Genomic DNA, 16,566 nt, shown 5'->3' with positions numbered 1-16,566 from the left:
TAGTTCCTTCCTTCTGCTGGCTTTAGGTTTCGTTTGCTCTTTTTCTAATCCTTTTAGATGAAGAGTTAGGTTGTTTATTTGAGATTTGTCTTGTTTCTTTAAAAAGGCCTTTATCACTATGACCTTCCCTCTAATAATTGTTTTTTGCTGCATCTCATATAGATTTATTATGGTTGTGTTTTCATTGTCATTTCCCTAAAGGTTTTAAATTTCCTTTTGATTTCATTGTTGACTTACTGGTTTTTTAGTAACATATTGTTTATTCTCCATGTAATTGGTTTTTTCTTATTTGTTTTTCTGTGGTTGATTTCTGTGTCACTGTGGGCAGAAAGATGCTTGAAATGATTTCTATACTTTTAAATTAGTTGAGGTTTATTTTGTGCCCTAGCACGTGGTCAGTCCTAGAGAATGTTCCATATGCACTTGAAAATTATGTATATTTTCCCTTTTTTGGATGTAATATCTTAAAAATATCAAGTCTAACTGTTATGTTTTATCATTTAGTATCTCTTGCCTTATTGATATTTCTGTCTCAAAGATCTGTCTATTGATGTGACCATAGTTAAAGTCTTTTACTATTCTTGTATTCCCATCAGTTTTTCCTTTTATGTCTGTTAGTGTTTGTTTCATGTATTTGGGTGCTCCTATATTGGGTACATGTATGTTGAAAAGTGTAATATCCTCTCCTTATATTGATCCTTTTATCACTATGTAGTATCTTTATAACTTTTGTTTTTGTTTATATTTATTTTTAATTGATGTATAGTTGATTTACAATGTGTTAGCTTCAAGTGTACAGCAAAGTGATTCTGTTTTATATATACATATACACACATACACATACGTATGGATATATATATTCTTTTTCAGATTTTTTTCCGATATGTTATTATCAAATATTGAATATAGGTTCTTGTGCTATACAGTAGGTCCTTGTTGTTTTATCTATTTTATATATAGTAATGCGTGTATGTTACTCCCAAATTCCTAATTTATCCTTCCTTGCCAAACCTTTTCCTTTGGTAACTATATGTTTGTTTTCTATGTTTGTGAGTCTGTTTCTGTTTTATAAATAAATTCATTTGTATCACTTTTTTATATTCCACACATAATATTGTATGATATTTGTCTTTCTCTGACTTACTTCACTTGGTATGATAATCTCCAGCTCACTCATGTTGCTGCAAATGGCATTCTTGCACTCTTTTTTCTGGAGGAATAGTATTTCATTTTGTTTGTGTGTGTATACAACACATACATATATATAAACACACATCTGATCTTAATCCATTCATCTGTCAGTGTTCACTTAGATTGCTTCTATGTCTTGTTTGTTTGTAACCTTTGTTTTAAAGTCTGTTTTTTCTGATATGAGTGTTGTGATCTGTGTTGCTTGTCATTTCTTTTTGCATGAAATCTCTTTGTCCATTCCCTCACTTTCACTCTGTGTTGCCTTTGCCCTAATGTAAATCTCTTGCAGGCAGCATATTGTAGTCCCTTGTTTTCTTGTTTTTTATTTTTAAATCAGTCTCCTACTCTGTGTATTTTGATTGGAGCATTTAGCCTATTGACATTTGTGGTAATTATTTACAGATATGTTTTATTGCCATTTTAAACCTTCTTTCCCCATTGACTTTATATTTCCTCTTTGACCCTTTCTTTCTTCCGTTTTGTTTTTCCTTTTATGGTTTGATAATTTTCTCTAGTATTGTGCTGCTTTTTGGTTTTTGCTTTTTGTGACTCTATGTTTTTGATTTGTGGTCACCCTGTTTTTCAAGTATGTTAACCACTTCCCATATCTACTTGCTTTAGACTGGTAGTCATATAGTCTCAAACAGATTCTAGAAAAAAAAAATCTACATTTTCTTACTCTCATCTCCAACGTTTTAGGATTTTGATGTCCTCTTTTACATCTTCATGTTCATCCTTTTATTGTTAATTGTGGTTATCATCTCTTTCACAGAAATTTTTTGATTTTTTTTTTTTTTTAGATCTACGTACTGGCTTATTTAAGTGATTTACTTTCTAATTGTGATTTTCCTTACAGAGTCTTCTATTTAGAGAAGACCTTTCAATATTTCCTTTATTATACATTTAGTATTGCTATATTCTTTTAGTTTTTGCTTGTCTGAGAAATTCTTTATCTTTCCTTCTATTCTAAATGATAATTTTGCTGTGTAGAGTATACTAGGTTGCAGATTTTTCTCTTTCAGGACTTTGAATATATCTTGCCATTCTCATCTGGCCTGCAACATTTCTGTAGAGAAATCGGTTCACATCCTCATGGGGGTTCTTTTGTAATTTAACTCTTTTTCTCTTGATGCCTTTAGAATTCTCTCTTGAACTTTTACTGTTTTAATTGAAATATGTCTTGGTTGTAGGTCTGTTTGGATTCATTTTGTTTGGAACCCTCTGTGCTTCCTGAACCTGGATATCTGTCTCCTTCAGGTTTGGAAAGTTTTCAACCATAATTTCTTCAAATACATTTTCAGTCCTCTTTGCTCTTTCTTCGCCTTCTGGGAGCCCTGTTATGTGTAGATTGGCACACTCTGTGTTATCCCATAGACTCTTATTATATTGCTTTCATTCTTTTCGTTTGGCTTTCTGTCTGCTCTTCTGATTGGGTGATTTACATTATTTTATCTTCCAGATCACATATTTGTTCTGCATTATTCATTCTGCTACTCATTGCCTTTAGCTTAGCTTTCATCTTAGCAAATGAGTTCTCTATTTTTTTTTCTTGATTCCTTTTTATAATTTCTAATTCGTTTTTTACTGTAACTTGCATTTCTATCAATAATCCTTCTTAATTCCTTCAATATTATCAGTATCTTCTTTTTAAACTCAGTGTCTATTAGACTGAAGAAATCTGTTTCATTGTTTTTTTCAGGAGAATTCTCTTAATCTTTTAATTTGGAATGGTCCCTCTGCTTCTTTGTATTACCTGAATTTCTCTTGCTCTATGAGTTTAGGAGAAACCATAATCTGTTGTAGTCTTAGAAGGCTGTTTTTGTGTGAGAGGCTGTGTAGCCTGAGTGGGTTTAATATTTTTGGTGCAAGGACTGTTTTTAGTATGGATGCCTACCACCTCTTTCCTTAGTGTGTGCTGGCCATTATCCCCTTGAATAGGAGGTGTGACTGGTGGTGTCTTCAGAGCCTGCATTGGATGTTGAGCAGAGCGTCCTCTGCTCTGTTTGTCACTGCCCTGTTCAACTGCTCCCTAATTATTGGAGTAGAAGCCCCCATATCCATTTCTGAGTTGTGTTTCTGAGCTGCAGTGCAAGGTAGGTGAGTTTGGAGCACTCCCACTGGCAGAGGAGCCACTGAGTTTTGCTCTGCAGAACTGTCCACTGGTGAGCATGCTCTATTACGTCACCCATTGTAGGGGATCAAAAGTCCACTGTTGGCACTGCCCTTGGCCCTGCCTCAACCATGGGAATGCCAGCAGTCAACCCTGGTGTTCCTCAGGTGTTGTTTTCACAAGGCCTCCAGCACAGATCCAAGAAGTCAGGTCCCAGGACTGCAGTAATCATGTACATGGACTCGCTGAGGGAGCTATGGAGGCAGCTCAGATCCCAGCCCAGCCCAGCCCCACAGCATGTGCCCACAAAACCCACAACTCCTAAGGCCAGACCTCCCAGCCACAGGAGCACCCACTGTCTGCTTGAATGTCCTGCAGGTGCTGAATTTACCAAGCTGGCAGCAGAGGTGTAAATCTTCAGCTCACACAGCCAGGGAGAGATTTCAGCCCTGCTTTATAAGTTATGTGGTCCCTACGGCTTACCTATGATTTCAGCCCCACCTCTGCGCATGGGAAACTCACTGGCACCTGGTGCGTGGGAGCCCACTGAGGTGGTGGCTAGGGTGTGATAGCCTGCCCAGGTGGTGGCTGGAACATCTGAGCCAGCCAAGGCAGTGTTTGGGTTATGTGGACTCACCCAGGCTGGAGCCCACCCAGGTGGCAGCTGGGACATGGAGAAAGAAGCTGCAAGGGCAGCCCTGCCCCTCCCTTCACATGCCACTTAATTGTGGTACATTGCTTCTATGGTGGGCCCAGGCTTTTTCTGCAGACAACCTGGTTGTATCTGTACCACATTCCAGCCACTTTAGGCTACTTCCACACAGCCAACACCAGTCCTTTTTCCAGATCTGTCCTCTAAACCCCAAGTTTCACACCAGCCCCTGCCCATACCATAGGATGCTTGTCTCAGGCTGGAGCATGCAGGCTGGTGGCATTGTCTATGTAGGTCTCTGTTCTGCCTGCCACAAACCAGGTGTTATACTCTCCTCTGAGCCTGCGTAACTCCTTTTCTGTCCCCGTTGATCTTCCTGAAGGTGAGGGGGCTTCCCAGGGTGCAGGACTCTGTCCTCTTTTACTGTTCCCTCCCAGGGGTGCAGTTGCATTCTGCTTCCTTTTCTCCTCCTCCCCCGATCATCTTACCCAGTTATGTGGAGATCTTTCCTGTCCCTTCAGGTGTTTGAGGTCTTCTGCTAGTGTTGGGTGGGGCTTCCCAGGTGTCACTAGTGGTATAGACCCTGCCTGCCAATGCAGGAGACATAAGAGAGCTGGGTTCAATCGCTGGGTCAGGAAGATCCCCTGGAGAAGGGCATGGCAACCCACTCTAGTATTCTTGCCTGGAGAGTCCCGAGGACAGAGGAGCCTGGAGGGCTATGGTCCATAGGGTTGCAAAGAGTCAGACAAGACTGAAGCAACTTAGCACAGCACAGCTAGTGTTCAGTAGGTATTCTGCGAGAATTATTTCATATGTAGATATATTTTTGATGTATTTGAGGCAGGAGCTGAGTTCCACGTCCTTCTACTCTACCATCTTAATTCCTATCCCAGTACCATAATGTTTTGATTACTGTAGTTTTGTAGTATAGTCTGCAGTCAATGAGTGTGATATCTCCAGCTCTGTTCTTTCTCAAGATTATTTTGGCCATTTGAGGTCTTTGTGTTTCCATACAAATTCTAAAATTATTCTAGTTCTGTGATAAATGCCATTGGTATTTTGACAGAGATTGCATTGAATCTGTAGATTGCCTTGGATAGTATGATCATTTTAACGATACTGATTCTAACCTATGAACATGGTGTATCTCTCCATCTGTTTGTGTCATCTTCAATTTCTTTCATCAGTGTCTTATTTTCTGGGTACAAGTTTTTTACCTCCTTAAGTAGGTTTATTCCTAGATATTTTATCCTTTTTGATGTGATGGTAAATTGCTTTCCTTAATTTTTTTGTGATAATTTATTGTTACTGTATAGAAATGCAACAGATTTCTTTATATTAATTTTGTATCTTGCAGCTTTACCAAATTCATTGATGAGCTCTAGTAGTTTTTTTGGTGGCATCTTAAAGATGTTTCTGTGTATAGTGTCTTCCCATCTGCAAACAGTGCCTGTTTTCTTTTTTTCAATTTGAATTCCTTTTATTCCTTTTTCTTGTCTGATTTCTGTGGCTGGGACTTCCAGTACTATGTTGAATAAATGTGGAGAGAGTGGGCATCCTTGTCTTGTTCCTGATCTTAGAGGGAATACATTCAGCTTTTCACTATTGAGTATGATGTTAGCAATGGGTTTGTTGTTTATGGTCTTCATTATGTTGAGTTGTATCACCAACTCGATGGACATGAGTTACAGCAAGTTCCAGGCATTGGTGATAGAGAAGCCTGGCATGCTGCAGCCCATGGGGTCACAAAGAGTTGGACATGACTGAGCAACTGAACTGATATTCTCTCTATTCCCACTTTTTTGAGGGTTTTTTTTTTTAATCATAAATGTTTTAATTTTGTAAAAAGGTTTTTCTGCATCTATAGAGGTGATCATATGGCTTTTATTCTTCAATTTGTTAATATGGTGTATCACCTTGATTGATTTGCAGACATTGAATCATCCTTTCATTTCTGAGATAAATCTCACTTGATCAGAGTGTGTGATCCTTTTAATGATTGTTAGGTTCTGATTGATAATATTTTGAGAATTTTTGCTTCTGTGTTCATCAGTGGTATTAGTTTGTAATTTTCTTTTCTTTTTGATGTCTTTGTCTGGTTTTGATGTTAGGGTGATGCCTTGTGGAATGAGTTCAGAAGTGTTCTTTCCTCTGAAATTTTTTGGAATAGTTTGAGAATAAAAGGTGTTAACTCTTCTCTAAATATTTGCGGAATTCTCCTGTGAAGCCATCTGGTCCTGGACTTCTGTTTGTTGGGAGTTTTTTGTTTTTATTTCCTGATTCAATTTCATTAGTGGTAATTTGTCTGTTCGTGTTTTCTGTTTCTTCCTGGTTCAGTCCTAGGAGGTTATATATTTCTATATAGGAATTTGTCTGTTTCTTCTAGATTGTTCATTTTATTGGCGTATAGTTGTTTGTAGTAGTTTCTTATGATCCTTTGTATTTCTCTGGTATCACTTGTAATTTCTTTTTCATTTCTGATTTTGGCCCTCTCTCTTTTTTTTTCTTAATGAGTCTGGCTAAAGGTTTATCAATTTTGTTTGTCTTTTCAAAGAACCAGCTCTTTGTTTTGTTGATCTTTTCTATTGTTTTTATTTTCTTTCTTTTTTCAGTCTCTATTTTTAAATGATTAGCCTAAGTTTTACCACTCATCTTTACGTTATGCAGTGCCAATTTTTAAATGCAGATATAGGCAGATCAAACTAATATGTGGAGTCACCAAAATGACACAATTCATATTTCATACCTCATATTTATTAGAACTCTTGATATAGTGCACAAGACTAATTTGACTGGTTTTATTTCACTTGGTAATATATGCACATTTTCCCAGCACACTCTGCCTTGGCTTACTGATGTTTGAGGAAGAACTGAGAGGAAATGGATCCATCTTTATATTTCCTTCTAGCCCATCATTTTCAATGCAGTAATTGGATGATACAAGGAAGCAACTCAAATAGCAAAGATGATGGAGTTTTGGTCATTTGTGTTTCCTAAGATATCATACCTTCTTTCTGCATTTGAAGGAAGTTCTGGTTCAAGTGCCACGTGTGGCCTCTGGGGCTGTCTTAGACATAATACACTTATCTTGCATTTTCTTAGAGTCTCAGTGAATTCTCTGCATTGTGGATCCACTGGGACTCTGCTCATGAGGTGGCAAGGAACAGTGGACACAGATATCATGTGTCTCCTCACGCAAATGCCTCTTGTCCCATTAGAACCTCCTTAACAAATCACAAGTTCAAAAATACTGAGTTCGAGATGGCAATAGGAGAGCTTTAAACCACCAGCTGCACGCTTCCCCCTCCTATGTTCTTCGGGCAGCAGCTTTCAACTTTTCATTCTTTTTTACTTTTCTTACCTTATTTACTTTCATATTTCCAGAAAGTCTTCCTAGAGTGCTGTCTCTTGGTTTTTCAATTTAGATATCACGGGATGACTTGCACAATGGAAGGTTGGAATTTAGCCCCTTGTGTCACTTCCTGCCCACATTTGCTCCCCAACCCCTGCCACCACATCCCAATATCATTGCTAGCATATCTTGATTAAATCCATGTTTACTGCTTTCTTTATTGTTGTTGTATAGGTAATGCTGAACCAAGCATTGTAACAAAATGATTTTCTTTTTAAGAACCACTGTATTTGCCTAGTTTCCTTTGCTTCTCTAAGTCTTCCATATCCTGCAACAATTCTGCAAAATGTCTCTGAATCCAGTTTTGCCAAAGGCAGTCCCTCCCGTGTCCTCTCACATCCCTCTGTCCTCTTGCTCTCGTCTAACTGCTTCTCAAGATTATCATGCAAGATCTTCCTGTTTCCTGGGTCTCATGCTACCTTTTTTAGAGGGATTTACTTCTTTGTTTTGGTGGAGCATATCCTCAAGTAGCCTTCTGAGAAGAGATGCATAGATTTACTTGTCTTAAAATGTTTGCTTTTCTTTGTTCTTTCCTCATACCTGAGTGATCTTTTGATAGCAACTTCCAAGTTAAATTTCTCCCTCAGAACTTCAAAGGTGTTTTTCCTTTGTTTTCTAGCTTCCAACACTGCTGTTGACAAGTCTCATACCAGTCTGATTCCCAAACCTTTGCATGTGACCTTTTAAAAAAGTCTGGAAGCTTTTAGGATTTTCTTTATCTCTCTCTTAATATACAGAATACTCTGTCTCTCTTTTTTTCTCTTGGTCTGTGTCTCTGTCTTTTTCTCTTGGCGATCTGAACTTTTGCAATTATGTGCCTTGATTTACCGTGGGGTGGTGATGGGGGGCACTTTCTAGGCCCTTTTAGTCTAAAAACTCAAGTCCTTCAGTTCTTGGAAATATTCTTATTTATTTGATAATCATCTCTCATTTTCTCCTTCTGGAACCCTTAATATTCAGCTGTTCTCTCCCTTTCTTTCTTTCTTTTTTTTTTTTTTTACACTTTTAAACTTTTTTCTGACTCATTCTGTTTTCTGAAAGACATCCTTATCTTTGCCTTACAAGCTTTCTGTTACATTAAAAATTTCTTTTCCTATTGTACTTTTAACATCATGAAATTTCTTATTTGCTAAATATTCCTTTTTATTATCCTGTTCTAGTTTCATGGGTACAGTATCTTACCTTGTTGAAGTTATTATTTGTTTTTTCTTTTACTCCCTGAAATATCTTTCTTTTCTTTGCGTTATTTTTTAGGCCCTGTCTTTCGCGTGAGGGGTTTTCTTGAGATGGTGTGGCTGTACTCCCACCGTGGAAGGAGGCTGGGCCGTCAGTCGGGAGGGCCGTGGGCTAGGCAGCACTGTTTAAGTCACCACTGAGGGGCTGGTTGGGATGGAGCTGTTTCTTTGGGGTATCTTCAAATGTCAGTATCTAGGGTCATTTTTCTGAGTGATTTCGCTCCAGAGAGGCATTCTCTAGTCTTTTCCTGGAAGGTGTAAGTCTGACTACAGCATTCTGGCACCCAGATGGGGAAGGAGCTTGGTGATTAGCTTTCTCAGCTTTCCATGTGCAGACTTTTGCTCATTCTTTTCTCTGTGGGCCCCTCTGCCTCAGGTCTGCCTGGTGTTCCTGGGCCAGATCTCCTGGATCACCCTCTCCAGAGAGTGACCCCAGTCCTCTGCCAGGCAGGGAGGTGGTCATGGCCCTGCTCCAGAGGGTTGGGAAGGGGATCTGGGGTCTGATGACGTCTTACAGACTTTGCGCCAGGCTCCTGTCCTCAGTCTTCCTGGCACCCAGGCCTCCAGGGGTCCCTCAGGTTTCCTGAACGTTTCCAGTGTCCCTCTTCTGGGTGGTTTCTCTCTGCATGACTGGCTCTCAGCGTTCAGTGCTGCAGTAAGTCAGCTGCTACTTGATCATCTGCTTTCCAGCTTCTAGAATTTTGCTGACATTTTTCATCTGCCATCATCACCTCTCCCTTGCCCCTTGTCTTTGTGGATTTATGCCTTGTTTATTGCTTTCCTGTCATCTTAGTGGGGTTCTGGAAGGGAGTGGAAATAACTCTGTATCTGCTCAATGGGCCATGTTTTTCTAGAAGTCCATTCACAGGGGTTTAAGCAGGGACATGACCAGGTTCATTGTGGATGTGAGAGCGAGGATCCTGGCTTCTGATAGAAGAGGGATTATTGGGTGGAGAGGGGGACTGGAAGCAGGGAAGAGCTGACTTTGATCTTTAATACCCTGGACTCTGGCCCAGGCATCTCCCCTTGTTGGCAGAGAAGTTACACTAACCCTTAAGCCTCAAAGACCTGGGATAATGATGGGACTGTGTCCCGGGTTGCTCTGAGAATTAAATGAGGAGGCATGTGACGTGTGTAGCACAGCGCTGGCCACATGGTTTGCATTCAGTGCCTGGTGACTGTTAGCACTGCTACAAGCGATGTGATAAGGAGCTGAAGTGGGGAAGTGGCCCGGCAGGGAGAGCCTGGTAGAAAATGATCCCAAGGGTCTGTCACCTCCCATCTTGGGGGCTGAAAATGAGAGAAGGGCTGGGAAATCAGAAGAGCAGCCGCCCCTGCAGCACCCTGAGGGCTTTTTCCAGCTGGCCCCGCTCATGGTGCTGCCCAGCACGCTGCTTCAGAACAGACAGACACATGCATCTCTGTCTTCATTTGGCTGCTGGAACGCGTAAGGGACTTGCCTTGGGGCCTGGGGCGAGGGTGGGAGGAGAAGGCCAGAGCCTGAGCCAGCCAGGGCCTCCCAGAACCTTGGCACCAAGAAGAGCTGGACAGAATGCTGGCAGAGAGAGAGAGACATGTGGCCAGTGAAGGGAGCTGGGGAGGGAGGGGAAGTTCCTCTTCCCGAGGGTGGCCGCACTCTCCCCTCTCCATCCCAGAGGGCCAGGCAGGAAGGGGTGCTGGGATGGAGGGTGTCATACCAACCTGTCCCCCAGCCCTTCTGCCCTTAGTGTCCTTGCTGGAGGTGGACGGAAGACAGGACAGGCCCCACCTAGACAGGATGGGGGCCGGAAGGGCAAGATTCACAGAAGGAAGGCACCAAGCAGGGTCTGGCGGTGTTTCCAGGATTTGACGGCGTCTCAGAGGCACTCAGACCATCCCCCATTCCCCACTAGACACGACAGTCCTTTGCTTCCTGCAAATACCTGCTCATCAGGCCGCACAGACCCAGGTGTTAGCAAATCCCACTTGGTCTCAAACTGTGCTGAAGGGAAAGTGGTAGGGGAGGCAGTGCCCCTTCAAGCCCCTCACCCCGTGAGGAGGGCAGCCCTGTGGGGTTCTGTGGGAATCTGGAGAGAGGCAAGACATCCTCTCTGAGAAGGAGCCCCAGAGCTTCTCTCTAAGGACTAAGGGAGCATCATGAGGAAGAAGGATGCTCTAGGTGGGTGCATGGCGTGGTCCAGGGCTGGCAGTGGGGAGACTCTTCAGGAGGTGGTAGTCAGACTAGAGGAAAGTTTCGACGAGACTCTGTTCAGTGCCCAGTCCAAGAGGTCAGCCTAAAGAACCCGAAGAGCCTTTCTGGGCTGAGCGTCAATTTAAGGGACCCTGCTGTTTCATAAGGGACCTCTCTTTTCATGAGCTACTACTTAGACCTGGGGCCAGGGAGGGAAGGCCCTGCTCGCTCATGTCTTTGCCGCCGGGATTTCCACAGGGAGAGAGGCAGGCCTGATCAAGTATCAGGCCCTTGTCCCCAACATCCGGCAACTCCACGACCAGCCCCCAGCGGTGGGAAGGGGAGGGGGCACACATCTCTCCCAGGTGATGGGTAGCTCCTTGCAGTCCTTGAGGTTGGAGAGGCACTTCCAACTGGAGCCATTCATTGTCTGCTCTGACCCCATGTGGGGCTCCCCAGCCCTGCTATAATTAGAGGGGAAGGGCTGATGTGTATCAGCAGCCTGGAGAGCCTGGCGGTGAGCCAACCAGAGGAAGGAAGGGCCGGCTGTCGGCCACCCGCCCGTGTAACTTTTCCCAAGTAGATGCTGCTATTTATACCTCTGTTGCTTGGGATCACATAGGCTGCCTCAGCCTCTTATAGATGAAGATGTGAAGGCTCAGAGAGGGTGAGGGATGGCCCAAGGCCACACAGAATCTGAAACTGGGCAGAGTAGAACTTGGGTTTCTGACTCCCTGGTCAACATCTGGGCCAGAATGTGGCTCTGATTCTGGTGTGGGTCGTACAAAGACACCTCCCCCCACCCTGCACCGGAACCCTCCAGCCTCATACACATATAAGATGGTCCTGAGAGACTGTTGCTGCCTGGCTTTCCAGCAGCAGGCTCACAGGAGCTTGATACCCGGCATGTCAGCACTCTGGGTCCTGGCTGGAAAACTGAAGGGCTGGATTTGCCCCAGGACCTACTAGTGGGGCTGAGGCATGTTGGACCCCAGTCAGAGGAGCCCCCTGGCTGGGTCTGAATCAGTGGAATGGGTAAACCCCCCAGTCATATCTTAAATTGTGTCCTACCAGACGAAAAGGAACCCCAGGGCCAGGGTTAAATTGTGACCCTACACAGACACACACAGACACACACACACATACCCCTACCCCTACACCCCTCAGCTGATGTTCAGCCCCAGGTTGCAGGTCCAGGGAGCCCAGGATGAGGCTAGCAATCAGAAACCTCCTTGCTCCCTGCCAGACCTCAGCTGCCGTGGTTTAGAACTTCTATTTGAGATGAAGTGTTTGAGGCAGGCTCATGATTGGATGGGAGGAGCTTTTCACTTAGGGCAGCCCAGCAAGTGGACATGCAGGCTGGCAGCCTGACTGGCATCACATCCTGACCATCACTGCCCCCCTACATGACCCAGGGCACATGACGTACTGCCATGGACCCTGGATGTGTTAGGAAACAGTGGTAGTAGAGTTTTCTGCTTGGGGGTTGTAAGGAGCAGATGAGAGAGTTCCCGTTCAGCACCCAGAGCCAGCCTGGCCTGCAGTCATCTAGGGCAGAAGAGTGGGTCCCACACCTGCTCATATGCCCCATGCCCATCTTAGAGGGTCTGTTTCCAGCTGACACAAAGGGTCCAGGTGATTCTAGGTGGAGAGGTGCCCCCGGGTCCTCAGCAGGAGTCTAGTCACTGAGGCTCTGGGTGGAGCCCGGGCCCTGCCGCCACCCAGCGGCCTTGGGAGACCACACGGACCACCCTCCCTGGCCAGGGAATGTGGCTCCTCTGAAATCTGGACTCCCGGATCCCAGGGTCTGACTGCCCCCCAGCCTGTCCCCATTCGGGCCTGCACGTTGGCCTATTTCTCGACCCCTCCATATTCTGCAGCCCCTCCGTGGCCCATTGTGTCTCCTCCTTCCCACTTGGTGAGACCCCAGCATCCATCAGCTCTGCCTTTCTTCCCCCTGCCTCCCTCCATCCTATCCTGGACCCTCTGCTCATCCTGGCTCCCTGACCCGGCACCAGCCACCCTCCAGCCTCCCAGCCTGGAAGACTAGGGGGTTTCTGTCTCCCCCAAGCTGTTTAGCCTGGGACCCCAAGTCCCACAGATTCTGCTTTCCTCCTGTTGCTGCCAGGAGGGGCTCAGGAGGAAATAAGGGAGCGACAGAGGCTGGCAGGCAGGGCTGCCCCTGGGCTGTCTCCCAGGTGGGCGGCCAGGCAGGGGCCGCCTGCAGGCCTTGGTCCTCACACAGATCCCCTCAGTCCCAGCCTGGGGTGGAGGGCTGTTGTATCAACTGTGACATGATGCTCTGCAGATCCTGGACTGAGTAGGGGAGGCTACAGGCACTCTGAGCAGGGTCACATGTGGGCTTAGTGGTCCAGAAGACTTTAGAGGGAAGGGCCTCTGGGTTGGATCTTGTGGGGGAGGCCCCACGGTGGAGGAGTAGGGAGACTGTTGGGAGTAGAAGGGATGGTTTGTGGAGAGGCCTAGCCCTGGGGGGTGGGATGAGTTATTTAAACAGCTGGGTGCCCTGGAAATAGATGGGAAAGACTGGGAGCCTTTCATGCTAGGTTATGTCAAAAAACAGGCTGGGTGAGTAAGGAGGCTGGAGTTTTCCTATTCAGTTTAAAGCTTTGAGCCCCTTCCCACCTTTCCTGCCCTCCTGGACTGGTGAGGCCTCCTTGATGGGTTTCTCAGGCTGCCCCCTTCAGAGCCCCAGGGGACAGGCAGCCCCTTACCCCACGTTTTTGTCCCATCTCTGCAGCCGTGGGTGGGGCCTGTGCCTGGATGACTCTCCCGCCAAGGATGTCATCGACTTCCCTTCCATACCACCTGGCGTCCTCTACGATGTGGGCCACCAGTGCCGCCTCCAGTACGGGGCCTACTCTGCCTTCTGCGATGACATGGACGTGAGTGGGGTGGGGGGCAGCCCTCAGCAGCCTGCAGAGCCCTCCCAGCCAGGCTCGGTCCACACATAATGCCCATGAGACATAGTGGCCTATGGGCGAGGCCTCGGGTTGGGCAGTCCTAGAACCAGGTCTGCATTCTGGGTGGGCCATTCACCAACGGTGGGACTTCAGGCAAGCCCCTTACCTACTGGGATTTTCTTGTGGCTCAGTTGGTAAATAATCTGCCTACAATGCAGGAAACCCAGGTTCGACCCCTGGGTGGGGAAGATCCCCTGGAGAAGGGATCGGCAACCCACTCCAGTATTCTTCCCTGGAGAATTCCAGGGATAGAGGAGCCTGGCGGGCTGTTGTCCACAGGGTCGCAGAGAGTCGGACGTGACTGAGCGACTAATACTCACCTACTGGAGCTGGATTGTACGAGGTGAAATAAAACCTCTACTGGCAGGTCCTGGGGAAGATCGCCCGAAGTGGTGGCCACGGGCATGTCAGAGACCCTGCAGCTTCTAATCAGGGTGTCTCCAGATGGGGGGCTGGGGCTGGAGAGGTGTGGGTGAGCCAGGGACTGCGCTGAGCCACAAATCCGATGGTCTGGGGAAAGATAAGAAGGGACCTCTGGGGCTTCCACCTACAGAATGTGCCAGCCCCAAGGAGGGATTCCCAGGGGACTCGAGGAGGCAGCGAGGGGGTAGGGCAGGTGGAGGCGTAGGGGAGGTGGTGAGGGTGTGGCCTTTGCGCTCCTCCTTGCAGAACCTCTGCCACACACTCTGGTGCTCCGTGGGGACCACCTGTCACTCCAAGCTGGATGCAGCTGTGGATGGTACCAGCTGTGGGGAGAGCAAGGTAGGGGAGCCCCAGTCCAGCTGTAGAGCAAGTGAGTCACCTGCTGCGTCCATGCTCTGGGCTCGGCCTTGGTTCACAGACTCACCTGTGCTCTTTGCCGACCCCCACCCCTCTCTGGCCTGAGTCCCCATCTGCAGAATGGAGGCTTTGGGACAGAGCTTGACTGAGCAGTTCTCCAAGGTGCCTCCACCTTGGAGAGTCAGCATGTGGGCTCTGTTTTATTCTTTGTTCAAGTCCACTGTGGGCCCTGTGTCTTGGTGACTGGAAGGGGGTCTCCCCCAGCCCTTAGGGTCTTCCCCTCTGGGCCCTTCCAGGCCTTCCACCCACCTTGTTCTCACTAGGGTGAGGAGCTTGGAGTGGGCTTGCTCTGCATTTGTCTGTCTTGGTAGTGGTGTCTGAATGGGGAGTGTGTTCCCGTGGGCTTCCGGCCCGAGGCTGTGGACGGTGGCTGGTCTGGCTGGAGCGCCTGGTCCCTCTGCTCGCGGAGCTGTGGCATGGGCGTGCAGAGCGCCGAGCGGCAGTGCACGCAGCCTGCGTGAGTGTGGGGCACCTGGGACAGGTGGGGTGGGGTGCCCTGAGCAGAGTCAGCGATTCAGTCTGTCCCAGTCTCCCGTTCTCAGAAGTATCCCCATGGAGGCCAAGCCCAGAGTGTCCAGAGCCACTTCGGGTCACTTCTCGGAGTGCCCTGGCGGCTAGTTGAGTCACCACTGCTGACCCTATTGCAGAGAAGGGAACACCAAGGCTTGGAGAGTGGAGTGACTCGTTAGAGGCCACGCCACAAAGCAGCAGCTGATGGGAGGGAGGCAGGGAAGGTAGTGGCTCACAGCTTAGACCCTGAACCTTGGATGGATAGAGTTCAAATCTCCTCTCCTCTCCTCATGCAGCGGCCCTCTCCACTCCTTCTCAGGGCCTCAGTTTCCAAAGAAAGTATATGATGGGCAACAGCAGTGCCCCTCCGGTAGAGGTGTCACCATGGATAAGTGCACTAAAGCTCTGCAGCTAATCTGTAGTAATTGCTCAGTAAACAGAGCCGCGTAGTGACATTGGAGGTGCACGTGGCTCCAAGATGAGACTGGGGACGGCTGGGAGAACTGGTCAGCCTGGGAGGGGTGCTGTGTGACCTGGGGTGAGTGGCTTCGTCTCTCTGGGCCTCGTTTCCCCATCTCAGAGGGGTGAGGTGAAGATATGGGGAGATGCAGACGTCTGCCCTTCTGTGGACCTTCACTAGGCTGCCGCGGGAGGGGATCATGGGATTCAGAGCCAGGGCCTTCTAGGGCTCCATGCTTATACCCCACCCTGCCTCCCAGTCTCTAGATCTGAGCAGGGTGGAAGCAGGTGGGGTGGAGTTGGGGTTCAGGCTCTGGGCTGGGGCTTCCTTTTGACCCGGATAGGGTGCTGCCACCAAGATCATGTCTGCTAACACGTGGGCTGTTAAGGACACTGGGTCTCACAGGCTGGAGATTTGGAGTAGCCCCTCCAGCTAGTGCCAGTCAAGTCTGTAGCTTAGCCCAGCCTCTCAATAACCCTCTGCAGAGGCAACCCCAGTCCCATTTTAGAGATGAGGAAACTGAGGCCCAGAGGGGTCCAGAGACTTCACCAAGGTCACATAGGTTGGGGGTAGAGCCCAGGCCTCGTGCTACCACCTTCCCTGAGATCCTTTCAAACAGGGAGACCAAGTCTGGGCCGAGGTGGGGGCGAGGGGGGCTGGTGGGCAGAGCAGTAGGAGCGGAGGTGGGAGCTGGGAATCTCCGGGTCTCGGGGTGCGGGAGGAGCTGCTCGCCCCAAGGGCCCGCTTCTGGATTCAGCTGTGCGGTTGGCTCCACTGTCAGTGCTCACTCACCCCCACCCCGCCCCACAGGCCCAAATACAAGGGCAAATACTGCGTGGGTGAGCGGAAGCGCTTCCGCCTGTGCAGCCTGCAGGCCTGCCCCGCCGGCCGCCCCTCCTTCCGCCAAGTCCAGTGCAGCCACTTTGACGCCATGCTCTACAAGGGCCAGCTGCACACGTGGGTTCCTGTGGTCAATGACGGTGAGTCCAGCCGGCCGCGAGGACA

The 16,566-nt window shown here is 47.5% G+C and overlaps 1 protein-coding gene across 1 annotated transcript in view; it reads left to right on the top strand.

Moving 5' to 3' along the window:
* The window catches only part of ADAMTS7 (ADAM metallopeptidase with thrombospondin type 1 motif 7), a 57,037-nt gene that overhangs the window by 26,667 nt on the left and 13,804 nt on the right, over positions 1 to 16,566 (top strand). The window contains exons 9-12 of the mRNA XM_040257373.1: positions 13,529 to 13,673; positions 14,421 to 14,513; positions 14,903 to 15,048; positions 16,372 to 16,541. Of these exons, the coding sequence (XP_040113307.1) occupies positions 13,529 to 13,673; positions 14,421 to 14,513; positions 14,903 to 15,048; positions 16,372 to 16,541 (554 nt within the window). The remainder of the gene's footprint in view (positions 1 to 13,528; positions 13,674 to 14,420; positions 14,514 to 14,902; positions 15,049 to 16,371; positions 16,542 to 16,566) is intronic.

The sequence above is a fragment of the Oryx dammah genome, unplaced genomic scaffold (assembly GCF_014754425.2).
Source record: "Oryx dammah isolate SB20612 unplaced genomic scaffold, SCBI_Odam_1.1 HiC_scaffold_16, whole genome shotgun sequence".
NCBI classification, from domain to species: Eukaryota; Metazoa; Chordata; class Mammalia; order Artiodactyla; family Bovidae; genus Oryx; species Oryx dammah.
Note: the sequence above shows the minus strand (reverse complement) of the source record. Positions and strands in the feature narration are given on the sequence as shown.